The sequence below is a fragment of the Amblyomma americanum genome, chromosome 6 (genome assembly GCF_052857255.1).
Source record: "Amblyomma americanum isolate KBUSLIRL-KWMA chromosome 6, ASM5285725v1, whole genome shotgun sequence".
NCBI classification, from domain to species: Eukaryota; Metazoa; Arthropoda; class Arachnida; order Ixodida; family Ixodidae; genus Amblyomma; species Amblyomma americanum.
This window is the reverse complement of record NC_135502.1, coordinates 4,348,308-4,362,897: the sequence shown is the minus strand read 5'-3', so window position 1 is coordinate 4,362,897 and position 14,590 is coordinate 4,348,308. Positions and strand designations below refer to the sequence as shown.

The window sequence follows — 14,590 nt, the reverse complement described above, 5'->3', positions numbered from 1 at the left end:
CTCAGAATACCTGTGCTGGAGCCTCATAACTTCGAGGCCTGAACAGGGGCCCTGAAAATGTTTGCTGCCAGCAAGCATATTTAGTTTTGAGTGGCTGACTGTGTGGTTGGTTCTATTTCAGAATAGTTAACTAAAGGCTGCCTGCTGTTGCTGGTAAGAGCTTTGCATGGCTATGTGGCGTACACTGAAATCAAAGGTATCGAACCTTGATACTAGTTCTGAAAGCAAATACAGTAACATTTATAAATTTGGTACAATTGATACCGATAGTTTTAGAAGAGAACTATAAATGCAAAAAAAAAGCTGTTGAATGCAAGACATTTATCAAGCTTGCAAAAATGGCTCTTGCTGAAGTTCTTAAAATTTGAAAATCCGAAGTGGGGGGGACGACTTACAATCGAAACGAAAACATCGCACTATAAGTAAAGCCTAGACAAACGAGATATCAGGCATGCTACAGCGTGGTTGCATTTTTGCTGTGTGGCTCCATCGCATTGCTCTTGGTGCTGGCCTTGAGCAGCCACTATGTCAAAGCGCAGAACTGGCATACCCTCCCCGCGCGCACGGGTGGCGGCCAATGGCTGCTATCGATAAGCAGCAAACTGGCACCCCACACGTGACTGCTGACTGCGGTTGCTGATAAGCGGCGGCGGTCCGATAACGCAATCGTGTTCTACGGGATGCTCAAGCGTCCAACAAGTTTTCTTTTTTACTTTCAAATGCGTGCTCGGCGCCTCAAGGGAGTGTTGATAGTTGATAGAAATGCCGCTGTTCCAATCAAGGCGGCACCTGCACTCAGAATGGCAGCAGTGCCAGGGAGCGTCGGTAGCCGACGGAAGAGCCGACGCCATTCACGCGTAGTTTCTCTTTGGCTCTGACGCATTTGACTACTGCCGGCCGCGTTTCACAAGTTTTTAATGTAGTGCTTCGTCAGTCATCATTTGTGCTCCAGGTCCAGCAAGCGACCAGCGCTCATTCACGGCTACATTCAAGATGGCTGCCAATTTTATGCTGAAGAAATAAACAGCCGCGTACTGGGCCGCAAGTTCAACGTTAGCAGCGGGTGATACAAGGGTGGCAGCTGCAGCGAGGAAAATTTTCAGCTGTTCCATGCGATGTCGTGATTTGGCTGTTTGCGAAGTGCGGAATTTCGCTGGATGACGACGTTAGAACGACGTGCTGTGGGACCGCAGCAGCGATCACGACAGCAGCGCTAGGGATTACGATGCCGCAAGTGTGGACGAGTAGATCAGTGACTAATACATTTTCATTTTGGAATGTGCCCACGGGCACGCGCGCGCGTGGCAGCCGATAGCGGCTGGCGATAAACGGTGGCCACTGGATAATGCTATCACGTTCAACTATTCAAGACCAAGCTTAAACAACCCCAGAAGTTTTTTTTATTTTTCGGAAATGTGATTTGGGGTGGGGGGGGGGGGGGTCGACTTACATTCTAGTCAACTTACAATCGTGTAAATACGGTACCTAGAGTACTTTTGTTAAATGCTCTGTCCTGCGGGACAAGCCGTGCACTTTGCACATGGCTAACTGCCTGCTGTGGCAACATTGATGAGTGTCTGTTACTTAAATCGCTGTCTGTTACTTAAATCAAGCATGCTAAAAGGTACTCTGTGGTAATCCAAAACAGCACTGCTGACAGGTGGCACAAGCTCTAGCAGGCACCAGCCACCAGATAGCAGGGTTTTTTTGCGAAAGGTTTGGTAAAGGGTATATTTAAACCTGATGAAAACCTTTGCGTGACATTGATACAGAAGAACCTCGTTAAGGTGCACCTCGCAGACCACAGCAAAGCTACGCACAATGTGGTAGCACACCCTAACCGAAAACAGTTTAATTGATCCACTGGCTTGGTAAAGAATGATAGCTTAGGCATTCCATGAAGGAATGCACGCACGGAAGCTTTTATTCACATAAAGCTACCAAAATCTGTTATCTATGTCTGCTGCCGAGGCTGCCTCCAAGGCACCTAAAAAAGGATCCCAATTTCTTCATTAGGTCCCGTATCAGGGCGAACAGGTAAATCAGGTCTAGCACATACTCAGTTTTTCCATTGGTAGGGCCCCGGCCGACTTCAGTTATCCTGTCGACGTCGCTTGCATTAGATGACGTTTCGCAGTGATAGAAGCAACTATAGAAAATAGATAGAAGATAAAAGAAGGGAGAAGGAGCAATAGTAGATAGAAGCATAGTCACCATCGGACCATGCTGCAGAAGTCTGAACTGCGCTGTCTGTGTCTTTAAACATGCAAAAGGTGACATTTTCCACTGCACCTTACCACTACAAAACATCTGCATAGGCGTTATCGTCAGTGGTGGTCAACACTCGGAGCTTCGTCCCAAGACTGCACGTTGAGGATGTCACTTGGGAAGAGCTGGACGTGGGAAGCGCCTAATTTATAGCAACACCAGTAATGCGACAATGCAGTGAGACTTGGCTGAATCACAGCTTCTCAGTGTATTCAGTCGGCCAGCAGCGTGGAAATGGCAGCTGCTGCACATGGAGGGAAACAAAAGTTTGTCACACAGACACAATGACCAACTGTAGTTTGCTGTGGCCAGCCCTAACTGCCTAGACTGCGCCACTGTGCAGAAGCAGAGTCACATGGCAATAAGTGACACCTATGGCGACGGGCGCATCTGCACTGTTCAGAGTAGGGCTGCTCAGACATCAGTGCCTGCAAATAGGGTGGTGGCGGTGCAGCAGAGATGGCAAGGGCACCCTGGCATCCCCAGTGATGGGAGGGGAAAGTGCATTCTGCAGGGTCGCAAGGATGCTCACACTCCGGGCATGTCAGCAGCTGCAAGCATGCTTGTCGTGTACTCTGCCATGTCAGTATCGATCTAATGCTGTAGCCTAAGCTTTAGGAGCATCAATGAAGGTTCTGCGTGATGCTCCGCATAGTTCATGGCTGCTTTATGAGTTACCCCTTCATTCTCACATGCGCTAATAGGTAGGTGTCAACAGAGATGTTGGCAATAAGCCAGTATGCCATAAGCGGGCACCAAATGCATGAGGTTTAATGGAAGCAGAGCCTGAGATTTCATGCAGTTTCATCCTAAGTGGAACTACCGCTTAAGCGAGTGCACCGTAACGATGTTTTACTGTAATTGCTTTCGTTATGTGATTTGAATTCGGCTCATATATGTTTAAGAACGGTACTTATAATACGATACTGCCATACTCGGTATCAAGGTGATAGCATTTGCATCAACCAGACAAGATGAATAAGTGTTACCTTTCATGGTGGTCACTTGCTCTGGAATAAAAGTGCAAGTGATGCTGAATGAGTAATGAAGCAAAGGGAGGCTCTGCTCACTGTTTGGCCTTCTTGAAAGAATAAACTTCAGTCAGTTAGGTATGTGAAGCCTCAAGCGATTGCCTTATATTGGTTCCGACTTTACATTGATATGGATAACACTGGCACTGGGTTTGCACTGTGACTACAATTCACTTGAGTTCACGTGCATCGAATGAACAGGAAATGTTTTTGTCTGCAGTAGCACCAAGTTAAGAACCACAAGGGAGCTGATTGGCTAGCTAATGGTTATTTAATGCATTGTAACTCTGAAAGCTCTCTCTCTCTCTTTCTCCCTGAAAGGCCAATCTTGTAATACACAAGCATTGTCTAGGACCTTCACAGCAAAACTCAGATGCATAAATTAGAAAGGGGCCAGAGGCTACAAGTCAGATATTTTTTTCATGTTATGTACGGATGCAGTCAATGACTAGCTTCTCAACAGGGCAGGTCTACAACCCTTATCCATTCAAGCTCTCATAAAGGGGCTCTGAAACGCCTTCCGAGGAGAGCACATCAACTCGCTCAATCACTGCATTGTGTTGTCATGGCCACCTGAGCCAAATAATACATTTCTACACACAGCAGAGAACCACAGTTGTGCATGAAAGTTGGTGAGCCCTTTCCAGTGACTTTTCATGCACGCACCCTCCTCTGTTGCACCGTTTCTGCGTACGCCAGTTCAGAGATGGCTATTGGCTATATTCCCTCATATTTCACGCAGCTACCATGGCCGCACCCAATAAGTGACGTAGCTCCGGTGGAGGGGCCGGGGGAGGAGCACCGACCCCCTCAGCGCGCAAAAAGTGACGAGAGGAGAGGGAAAGAAAGATGCTGAAATTTAAATTTTGACAAAAGATAACTCAGCTTCTGCAAAGTGCGAAAATAATTCTTGCTGGAGGATATTCGTGAAGCAGCGTTCTTTAGCATCACACAAAAATATCGCAACTTTATTAGAACCCCTTTCAGAGCCCCTGTAATGTTCCTATGAGCTTTATAAATAAAACTTAATGTTGGATTCAAAACTGTATGTACGGTCTCCTGGACAAGTATCAGCCCGTAAAAATCATCCTCATGCCATTCAGCCAAACGAATCAAAAGCTGACGCATTCAAATTTTTATGTTTCATTCGAACTGTTGTTGAACGAAACAGTCTTGATGCCCAGGTATTCACAGGGTGCTAATCAGCTGAAAGTTTTCACTGGAGGTTGGAAACTGTTTTCATGTAATGTATGTGAAGTGTTGATTTCCCGCTCTGTAACAGCCCGCAAGGGCTAAACAGTATTGTAAATAAATGAAATAAATGAAGGCTAGAAAGAAATATTTATGGCAGAAAAGAAAAAAATTTGCAAGGAATTCATTTACAACACACACACACACGTGAAGGCAACTAGTAATCATTGGCTTTTTTCTGTCCTCAGTGATGTGTTCAAGTCCAACAACATTGTGAACAACTTTGAGGAAATCCTAGAGAACATCTTCCTGCCTCTCTTTGAGGTCACCAACAACCCCAGCAGCCACCCAGAGCTCCACCAGTTCCTCCAATACGTGAGTTTCCTCTCTTCTTTTGTCCTTTCACCTTCGTTCAGCCCATTTTTCATTTAGAGAATCCTTCATGGCCCACAGTACCTCTTGTTAGGACAAGGCAGGAAGAGATGCTGCAGTTAATAATAATGCGTCCGTTCTTTCTTAAGTACAAGTCGGTCAGGGAAAGCAAATATAGTAGACCACCCTCAAGACAAACTCGGTTAAGACGAATTCTTAGACAAGATGAACGATGTGAGGCCATTTGATTAGTTTCCCATTAGATTCAGTGTAAAAAAAAAAAATCTGCTTAAGACAAATTGTTTTGCATGTCCTTTGGTTGAGACAAACTTTTTCAGCGACCGCAACACCTGGTGACCCCATGCAAAGGCACTCGCGGGACATACGCATGGCAATATTGAAGAAAGAAAAGATGTATAAAACACTTCTATGCAAGAAAGCACACCCTCGCAAGACGTTTTCTGCTCACACTCATGCAAAACTGCGGAGAAGCTGTCTTGTGGGAGAGCAGTTTCTTTGTTGGTGCAGTAAAGGCGGGCCACCTTTGCACTTGTGCTCTGTGCAGAAATTTGACATGGCCAGATATCAGTGTCACATGCATGTCATCCACCGTGCTTTGCATTGGATAGACTAATAGGAGTGTAGGCATGGAGTGCACGTGCTCATTGACTTGGGCTTCAAACACTTAAGGGCCGAATTTTCCACTGACGTGGCGTCTCAACACAGATGGCCAGATATTGATGCCATGCATGTATTGCCAGCGATGGGTGGAAAGGTATGTGGTGTGCCTTTTTGTAGAGTTCATGATAGTGGCACTGTGGAAGGAGCGAGATGAGCGATACGCACAGCTATCCAGTTGGGCACCTTCAAAACCCTCGGTGTGGGAGGCCAAGAAAAATCACACAAAAAATGCACAAACAGCAGTTGCTGTCGGTGAGATAGAGAATAAGGCATTGTAAAAAAAATATAAAAAATTGGACCCGTGCATTTTCAAGCACGATAACCTGAGCTTGTTTCATGGCTGCAATCTTCAGCTCACTTAATAATAATAATAATAATAATAATAGCTTTATTTCCATCAAAACGATGGAGGGGCCGTGGGTAAAAGCTGCTGAACAGCTTGACTAGAGCCCACGGTCCCCTCTACAAGGCAGTACAGGAGCATACATGAAACATACAGGAATACAAACATGCAGAAACGCAAAATTGATTCGATTTAATGTATCACAAGGAAAACAATATTAGAATTGTTCAATTCTAATTGACACATACATAGTACAATAAATGTTAATTTGCAATTATCCTTTCACTGATAGCCCGTTTTATATTTTGTTTTAATGTAAAATATATTTGGGCTCACGCAGCATGCTCGCACCCCTTTTGGGGGCATTCTGTTATGACAAACTAATTTTCATGGTCCCTTCAAGTTCTTCTGAAAGGGAGTGTACTGTGTATGATGTGCAAGTTAATGGTGGCTTTTGTGTAAGGCACTAGTAGCATAGGGTTAGCTTTTTAATTTCCTCTGTGTTAAAGGGAAGTGAGAGCATTTTTTTTTAAACTGCCATTAGCAACTTTCTGTGCCACATACCAGCTGATGCTCCCAGCGGGGTCCAGCACAAAGCACAAATGCTTTCACTTTGTCTAGCCTGTAAAAAAATTAATGAAGGAAAAGCAGTAAAGAGAAAGCATGCTTTGAAATGTTGCTCTCCCAGTTAAGTATGGCAAGTTGAAGAAACTATCAGCTAGTTAGTCCAGCTAGCTACAGCTTGCTGTGGATTGCTGTGATACCATTGCATTTGTTGATATACCACACCTGTAGCCACTACCATGGTTTTGTTACACCAATGCTCAGTACCTGTGTTCATCAATAGTTGAGTCTGTTTTGCTTAACCTTCTTGTCATGTGTGAATTGCTCAGCTATACTCCGCAACAACTTTTCTGAAAATGGAACGAAAGCTACAGAGCCCAAACACGCCCTCTCTTCCTATGCAGCAAAATGTAGTCCCTGCTTGCAGTTATTAGTTTTCTCTTAAACCATAGTATAGTAACAGTTAGTATTTGTTTTTAAGGCATATTTCTTGCACAGCTGCCAAATATTAACTTTAAAAGAACAAGAAAAAACGTTTCTTGATCAGTCTGCTAGGTGCCTCTAGTGACAACAAGCTTCCATAGACGGCATCAGCTGCACCAGTAATGGCATGATGGTACTGTAAAAAGAGCAATGCAGCCAGGCATGCTGTTAGGCTGCCAAACTATTTGCTGGAATGACAATTTTGGGTGCTCGTCCCCTGTTGCCTTCCCTTTGTTACCAAGAAAAGCTGTCGCTGAGTAGTTTTCCCATGCAGTGCTTTTTTCTCCTTGTAATCGAGCATAATTTTGGTTGCTTGCGCAGACCCGGATTGTCTAAAATGTGTTAGCTGTCAGAACAAAAGTTCAGCTGCACACAGGAATATGGCCGCATATGTCATGTGAATTATTGCTTCTAGAAACTCTTTTCTTCATGACGATTCCAGAATTTAAATTGGGTGATTCATTATTGACAAGAAGCAAGTTCACTCCATTGGTAGCAGCATGCAACCTTTGTGCCTTAAATGCCTAGCATGCCTGTTATGTGGACCAGAAAGCTTCTCATTATGTGGCTCCTCAGTGTGAGAAGCAGTTTTTCTCAAATGAGCATGAATGTGAAACATGATGCTTCTTCCTGTTGTGCTTCAGATTGTGGGCTTTGATTCCGTGGATGATGAATCCAAGCCAGAGTACCCCATGATTGACAAGGACGTTCCCCTGCCCAGGAAGTACACAGACACAGAAAACCCTGCATATAACTACTACTTGTACTACATGTATGCCAACATGTGTGTCCTCAACCACTTTAGGAAGTGAGTACCCTTGACCCTGTAGCACGGAGGAAGACTATATAGGAGTGGAAACTCCGCTGTCTGCGGCGACCAGAAAAGGCCACAAGCCCGCGGCGCCACTATCATGCTGGCGGCCTGGAAAGAAACTACAGCTATTTCGATTGCCAAGGCAACCGGTCGAGCGTGTTGCTCCCGTTCGGCCGCGTGTGCCTGACTTCTATTGAGGGCACTCTCGCGCGCTTCTTTACCGCTGGTAGCCCGAAGAGCATCTGGTGCTACGCTTCAACCATTTGAGCACAGTAAAAAATAAAACGCGTTCTTTTCCATGATCGCTATAAGATGATCTGTAGCTTCTGGTTGTACGCAAGGCTTTTGTTTGACTCCAGCGCGATGATTTTGACTGGATGGGTATAAGCGCTGCTGGCATTCGTCGAAGGCAAACATGCCTTCACGTTCGTCGAGTATGTGACCATGCTAAGTTTCATCTGCTGGAGGAGAACGCGGGCGTCGTACGGTGCAGCGTTTATGACTACACGTCAGCCGAGAAGGCAACAAGCGGCTACAACTTCTCACGTTGCTCACCTTCTCCCTGCAACACTTGTAATCGCTTTTGCAATTTCGAACAGAACACCTGCGTCCCATCTTAGTCTAGCAAATTTCGAAAGAGGCCGCACTGCGCGTAGCAGCGCGCGCTGTTAGTATTACGGCCCTCGGACAGACACCGACAAGAACTGTTGCTGTTTTGGTCGCCTGCATTCTCTCGCGCTGACGGGAGTTTCACCTCCTATATAGTGTTGCTCCATGCCCTGTAGTAAGGCTGTGGTCTGTCTGAAGCTGGCTAAAGCACCCACTTTCTCAGGGTGGACAGCTTTGTGAAGGCGAGTGAATTTTTCGTGTGCTAGATTATTTTAAAGCATGTGTATGATTTACTTTGATTGTAGCCAGTTCGCTGGTTGCATTGTTGCAGTTACATGGCTTACTTACAGGCGTGGGTACCCTATCCGAGCTTTGCTATTAGTTTAAGACCTTTGGCAGACAATTTCTGCTGAGAGTTCATCTCGTAAGCATAGGCTGCATTTACAGTCCTGGCTATTAAAAAACTTTTTTTTAAACTTCTCTGGCAGCATGTTGCGAGATTTGCTGGCCCTGCCAGCCATAAGAGCTGTGCTAGTGCAAGGCTGGATGACAACACTGTGGGCTTCGTTTTTCTAAATGTGCACAAGAATCCTTTTGCTCGCCCTGTGTGCTGCTTCTGTACAGCTTTTGAAGCAACTGGTAATGGCAGTAGCTACCAGTGACATATGGCATATATCTTGATAAGTACCCAAGTTAAACCTTTTGATTCACCCAACAGTGCTCTTAGGTGAATATGCACTTTTTGATTTGTGCTGTGTTATTAGATTTCTAAAGGATGCAAATGTCTTATACAAACTATAGATTTGATAATTTTTAGCCTATATAACGCAACAAACAGTCATTTCTTTTTACCTCGTGTTTGGTGTTTACTTGCGTAATGATCACACTTTTTTTCTAAAAAAATTGACGCAAATTTAGGGGTGCGATCATTACGTGGAGTAAATTTTTGCACAAAAAATTTTTGAGCGTCAAAAATGCAATCAAGGTGCAGGTCAGACTTCTTACAATAGCTATCACAATCATAACCAAAAAAAGAAGTTGAGTAAGGCTTACCTTTGTAATAAACGCACACATTGCACAGGCGTCACATGAACTACACATTTCCCTTTTATTTTTTCTTATCCAAAAATTTATCTCGAGTTCGAGTCCTCACTGTCGTTGCTGCACGATTCGTTGTCGGAAATGTCAGTGTCATAGCTGGAGGCATCTTCATGGTCCCAAAGAGAGTCGTCTTCCAGTCCATCCAGAGCATTAGATATGCCAGTTTTATTAAAACTCTTGGCCACTACCTGGTCAGGGATACCGCTCCACACTTCGACAATCCACGAGCAAAGCACCTCCACAGACGGCCTTCTGATTTTGCCGCTCAGCGTCAAATCATGTTTGCCCACCTCTTCAACGTGAGGAAACTTGCTTGTTTTGGGTCCGCGCAAAGCCCGGCGAGTTTTGTTCGTAGCCATCAGCTTCTCACGCTGCTTTTCCAATACCGTATTCAAATTTTGTCGACGCCGAAATGTCTGGCGGCAGCCCGATTGAAATTCTCCTGCGCATAATTAATAGCCTTGAGCTTGAACACGGCCGGGAAACTTGCATACCGCCCCATGGTGAAATGGCACCGACACACACACGCACATGATCACAAAGCACTCTGCAGACTTTCAAAATGGCATACACGAGCTTTCATAGAGCATGGAGGAAGGAAACAAACTCCATTTCCATGCAAGCTTTTATATTATTTTTGCGAAGAATTATGGGAACGCGTTTACTGCGGGATAACTGCTGGTCAACCGACATGCGGCTGTCGCTGTAGCAGTGGGGGACATCAAAACAAAAATGGTGGCTGACAGAGCAAGCCGAACGTAGTGCGGCAAGTTCGGGGTGCGATCATTACGCGGGGAGTAAAAAGAACAGAATTTTGAGGACAAAATTCGGGGGTGCGCTCATTGCGCGAGTTTGATAGTTGTGCGAGTAAATATGGTATATGCCACATAGCACAATACATTTAAACATTTTGCGGCCCACACACTCATTGTGTGAAAAAAAATTTTCTTTAATGCAAAACACACCAATCAGGAAATGAGCGGCATTTATTCTACGTTCACTCGTCACTCTCGGAGTATTCTGAATTCGAGCTGGTGCTGTGCTCCGGTGCACGCTCATCCCACAAGAAGTCGCGCAGCATGTCTGCTGTCAACGCATAGCCATTGTTCCGCGCTTCCATCACTTAGCAGAGCAGCTCTTCTTCCAGTTAGGAAACTTGCACGGCTTGCCTCGGAAAGCGTGCTTTTTGCAGCTTGTGTTCCTCAATGCATCCTTTTGGTTGGTTGCAACATCGTTGGACGCACTTCTGAGCCGCGTTGAATTTCCTGCCCTGTGCACGCTTGCTGTGTTCGACAGCAACTGCAACGTTCAGCGGCAGCACGTGAAAGCCACAACTGCAATGAACTAACACGCTACCACAACTCCCGTGCATTTAACAGCTCTATGTTTAACATCCACACAAGAACAAAAGGCTGGAGCTGGTGGTACTGATGCCAATATCGATAGCAGGAGTTCGCAGTGGAAGAAAATGTCGATCATGATGATAAGCCGTGGCCTCGGGCACCATCCGTGGGCAGCACCTGGCACCTCTTGTGTGCATGCATTGCCTCCGCGATCAAACGCACGGTTGCTCGCAGCCAGAGCTGGTCACGGACGCCATGGCGCGTGCACTTCGGAGGCTGTTCTCATGTAGATCGCAGAAAGTTTGGGTGCGGCCTCCTACGCGGATATTATTTTTTAAAAATATTTCCTTGGAGAAAACGGTGCGAAGCATACGCAGCTGTGGCCCTTAAATGCATTTATAAGGTATGTGTTAATAAAGGTCCTAAATTTAAGAAAGTTGGGGCAGTGGTCATTCAACAGCATGGCTGAACATAATCCGAGCCCTTTTTTTACAAAATATTTAAACGAAATATTTTATAGGTATCCTCAGGCACGGCCGGTCTCGAGGGAAGCGCTCGCTCTTTAGGACGCACGAAAAGTGGTATCAGCATAATTAAATATTATTCACATCTCCCAGCAGTCAATTCATTTGTCAGTTAATTACGTGAATCTGTCTTTCAACTGTACAAGTATCGTCTCTAGCCACGAGCTAATAGCGGCACTATTAATCTACCGTTCACTCGTGATGGGGACCATTCTCCCCGATAGTATATTGCAGCGATAGCTACACCACACTACGCCACCTCTTCGACCCTTTAGCGTGGCACCACTTGAGTTCCTTGGCGGTGCCCTTGGTCACGTGGTTGGTCACATGGAATGATCACAGTGCGACCGTTAATCGCGTGGTTGGTCTCATGGGTTGGTCACGTGGTGCGGAGAAGCTGCTGCTGCCAACGGCGTGGCAGCGGCGGTGGCGCAACAGCTGCAACAAACAGCTGTGCGCATGCGCCGTGTCAAGTGAAACGAAGATGCAGAAGGAGTGCCCAGCGAAATGGAGCGGCGAAAGACTGACTTTGCAGTTCAACTGAGCTAGTTCCACCCGGCCAGATGTAGCTATCGCGTCACACCAGGTTTAACCATAGCTAAACCACAGCAGTTTTTTTTATGGGACGAACCCAAAACTTTCTCTCTGAGTTTTCATTCTCTTCCCCTTAGCATTAATTTGCCATTTAATCACGAACCATGAGACATACGAGACAAATAGATCAGAGTACGTCCTTCTGGGTTTAAAACCACAAATGCTTTACATAGTTCAGAGGATTCTTCCTTTTAAATGTTTTCATCGAGCAAATTTGGTGATGAAAACTCTGTGCACATGTGGACTGCATTGAGGACCCACAGCTTAAGCAGCGGGTTTTTGTTTTCTTTGGTTTCGGTGTTTTGCTCACCACAAGAAACAGCGCGAAACCAAGCGAACACTACCCACCGCCGCAGATGCAGGCGGGGAGTGAGCAGTGGGGTCATTGCGCCTCTAGCCGCGGTGGACGGCGCAACTTCGGAGAAAAAAATTGGCGGTGGTTTAGCTCTGGTTAAACCTGGAGTGACGCGATAGCTACAGCTGGCCGAGTGGAACTTGGTCACGTGACCAACTAGGTGACGAACCACGTGATCAGCCACGGCGACGCACCGCCGGCAGCTGCTCCGCACCACGTGACCAACCACGTGACAGTGTGGCGGCGCAGCCACAGGGTGGCGGCAGCGTCACGCTGAAGGCTCGAAATGCTACCGTAATGTAGCTATCACTACAAAACCCCCATTGCTTCTGTGGCGAATGCGAAGGCCGTAGGAAAGAGCGCACACCCCCCTCGAGACCGGCTGTGGGTGGTAAGTCCTTATTCGGGGCACCATTGGTCGTAGCCGCCGCCTGCGCTCTTTGGACTCTGGGACTTCAGGTCCGACCTATCGGACAGGGTCGCCTCCCAGCCCTCTTTCGTTGGCTGATTTATTCTGTCTATCCTTGGATTTTTCTGGCAGGGCCATAGCATATGGTATACGTCTGCCCACGTGTCAAAAAATTTGCAGTACCCCAAAAAAGTCTGGTCTATATGGTTTAAAATCGCAGGGATCACGAATGACCCCGTTTGCAGTCTTCTGAGGTGTCATTTCTCAGTTCTGTCCAGACGCTTGGCAGGCTCTGGGAATGTCTACCTACTGATTATGCAGATTATGTTGCAATGTCCACGTAAGTCGTAAGCGGATATGGTAGAGGAGCCCTATAAGGGCCTGGGAATTCGGTGGAAATCCTGGGGAGAGACGCTCGGGCAGCTGTGTGAGCAGCCTCGTTCCCTTCTTCCCTGGTGTCCGGGCACCCATACCAATTGTTTTGTTCTCTGCATTGAGCTGTGTTGTGTGTTTGCTAAAATTTTGTTGTCCACCGGTGCTATTTTTCCCCTTATATAATTTCGACCGGCATGAGAGTCCTAAATTATTTGCATGGCGTCAGAGTGAGTGGCTGCCAGCACATATGTATTGCCACTATTGCACTATTGCCACTTATTTTTCACCAGGAGTCCATCCACTTGCTTTCTTTGTGTATGTCTTGCGTAGGGCCCATCACGTCTACATAGTGCATCCCATTTTTGCGCTGCAGTGCTTCTCTATAGCTCTAGCTCTGGCTTCTCTTCTACCTTGATTGTGTTCCGGAAGCATGTTGTTTGGCATTGATTTAACTTGCAGTTTATTTCTCCAGTCCTTGGGAATGTCCTGTGTGTCTTTCGTTGTGGGTGGTAGTGCTACGTGGGGATCGTCAATGACCCGTCTACCAACCTTGGTCATTGATAGCTGTATGATTTGGATCGTTTGGTGAGCTTCGAGTAGCTCTTCCAGCATGCTATGCATTCGTAACTGGAGCAAGCAATCAGTAGGCATCTTGGAGGGGAGTCCAAGCACCTGCTGTACATGTTTTGCCATGTCCTTTCATAGTTTCTGGTAAATTCGATGGCAGGATAAGGCAGATGATGCTCTATCTGGCTGAATATTGAGCAGTGCTTGCAAGGAAAGGAGCTGAGAGGTATTTGACAGATTATACTGTATCATTCTAGAGATAAGGCATCACGAAATGTCTGTGCAACTTGATGAGCATGTTTTGCCACATGCTTGGCACATTGCTGATGAGTTTGTGTGGCTCTGTTGGGCCCGTCCAGGAAGCGGGGTCTCAACATGTTTGTACTGCGACCCCACTGCGGAGAGGCTGGACCAGTGCAGCACCTGGTTGGTGGCTACCTGCTCTCGGAGAACATCAACCATGGCCTCCTTCTGAGGAAGGTAGGGTGCACTCATTCACTGCCCACTTTCAATGAGACGCATGACAGGCATGTAGCACACCTCTGTCAGACAGTGCAGATTCAGGCCGGCTTCCATGCATCCCCGACACGTAAATGATGTGTTAGGTCTCTGCTTTTCCACATGCACACTGGTCCCAGTGGCTAAAAGGGACTCCCGTGTTTTTTAGCCGCACCATGCATTTCATCTTTCTTTTCCTAAGAATGTGGGTACCAGAGTCTGCATTCTCATGCTCTTTCAGGCATGTTTGTGCAATGGCTTGTCTGGCTGATATATGTACTCCTGTGTGAAAATGGTATCTAATATTCGATTTTTACTTCACACAGTGCTGTGTTGTTGCACATTGTAATTAACACACACAGTATATTAGTCGCATGTTCTGTTGTTAGTGCTTGTCTCATGTGCTCTTTCCTTCGTGTTTTTGTCTTATTCACGCTGGTTTTTTTTTTCTCCAATACGAATCTGTGC

General features: G+C 46.2%; 1 protein-coding gene across 21 annotated transcripts in view; it reads left to right on the top strand.

The window, feature by feature from the left end:
- The window catches only part of AMPdeam (AMP deaminase), a 123,513-nt gene that overhangs the window by 106,437 nt on the left and 2,486 nt on the right, over positions 1 to 14,590 (top strand). For all 21 annotated transcript variants that reach the window (XM_077668318.1, XM_077668314.1, XM_077668312.1 and 18 more), the window contains 3 exons: positions 4,739 to 4,865; positions 7,578 to 7,741; positions 13,984 to 14,104. In XM_077668318.1, the coding sequence (XP_077524444.1) occupies positions 4,739 to 4,865; positions 7,578 to 7,741; positions 13,984 to 14,104 (412 nt within the window). The remainder of the gene's footprint in view (positions 1 to 4,738; positions 4,866 to 7,577; positions 7,742 to 13,983; positions 14,105 to 14,590) is intronic.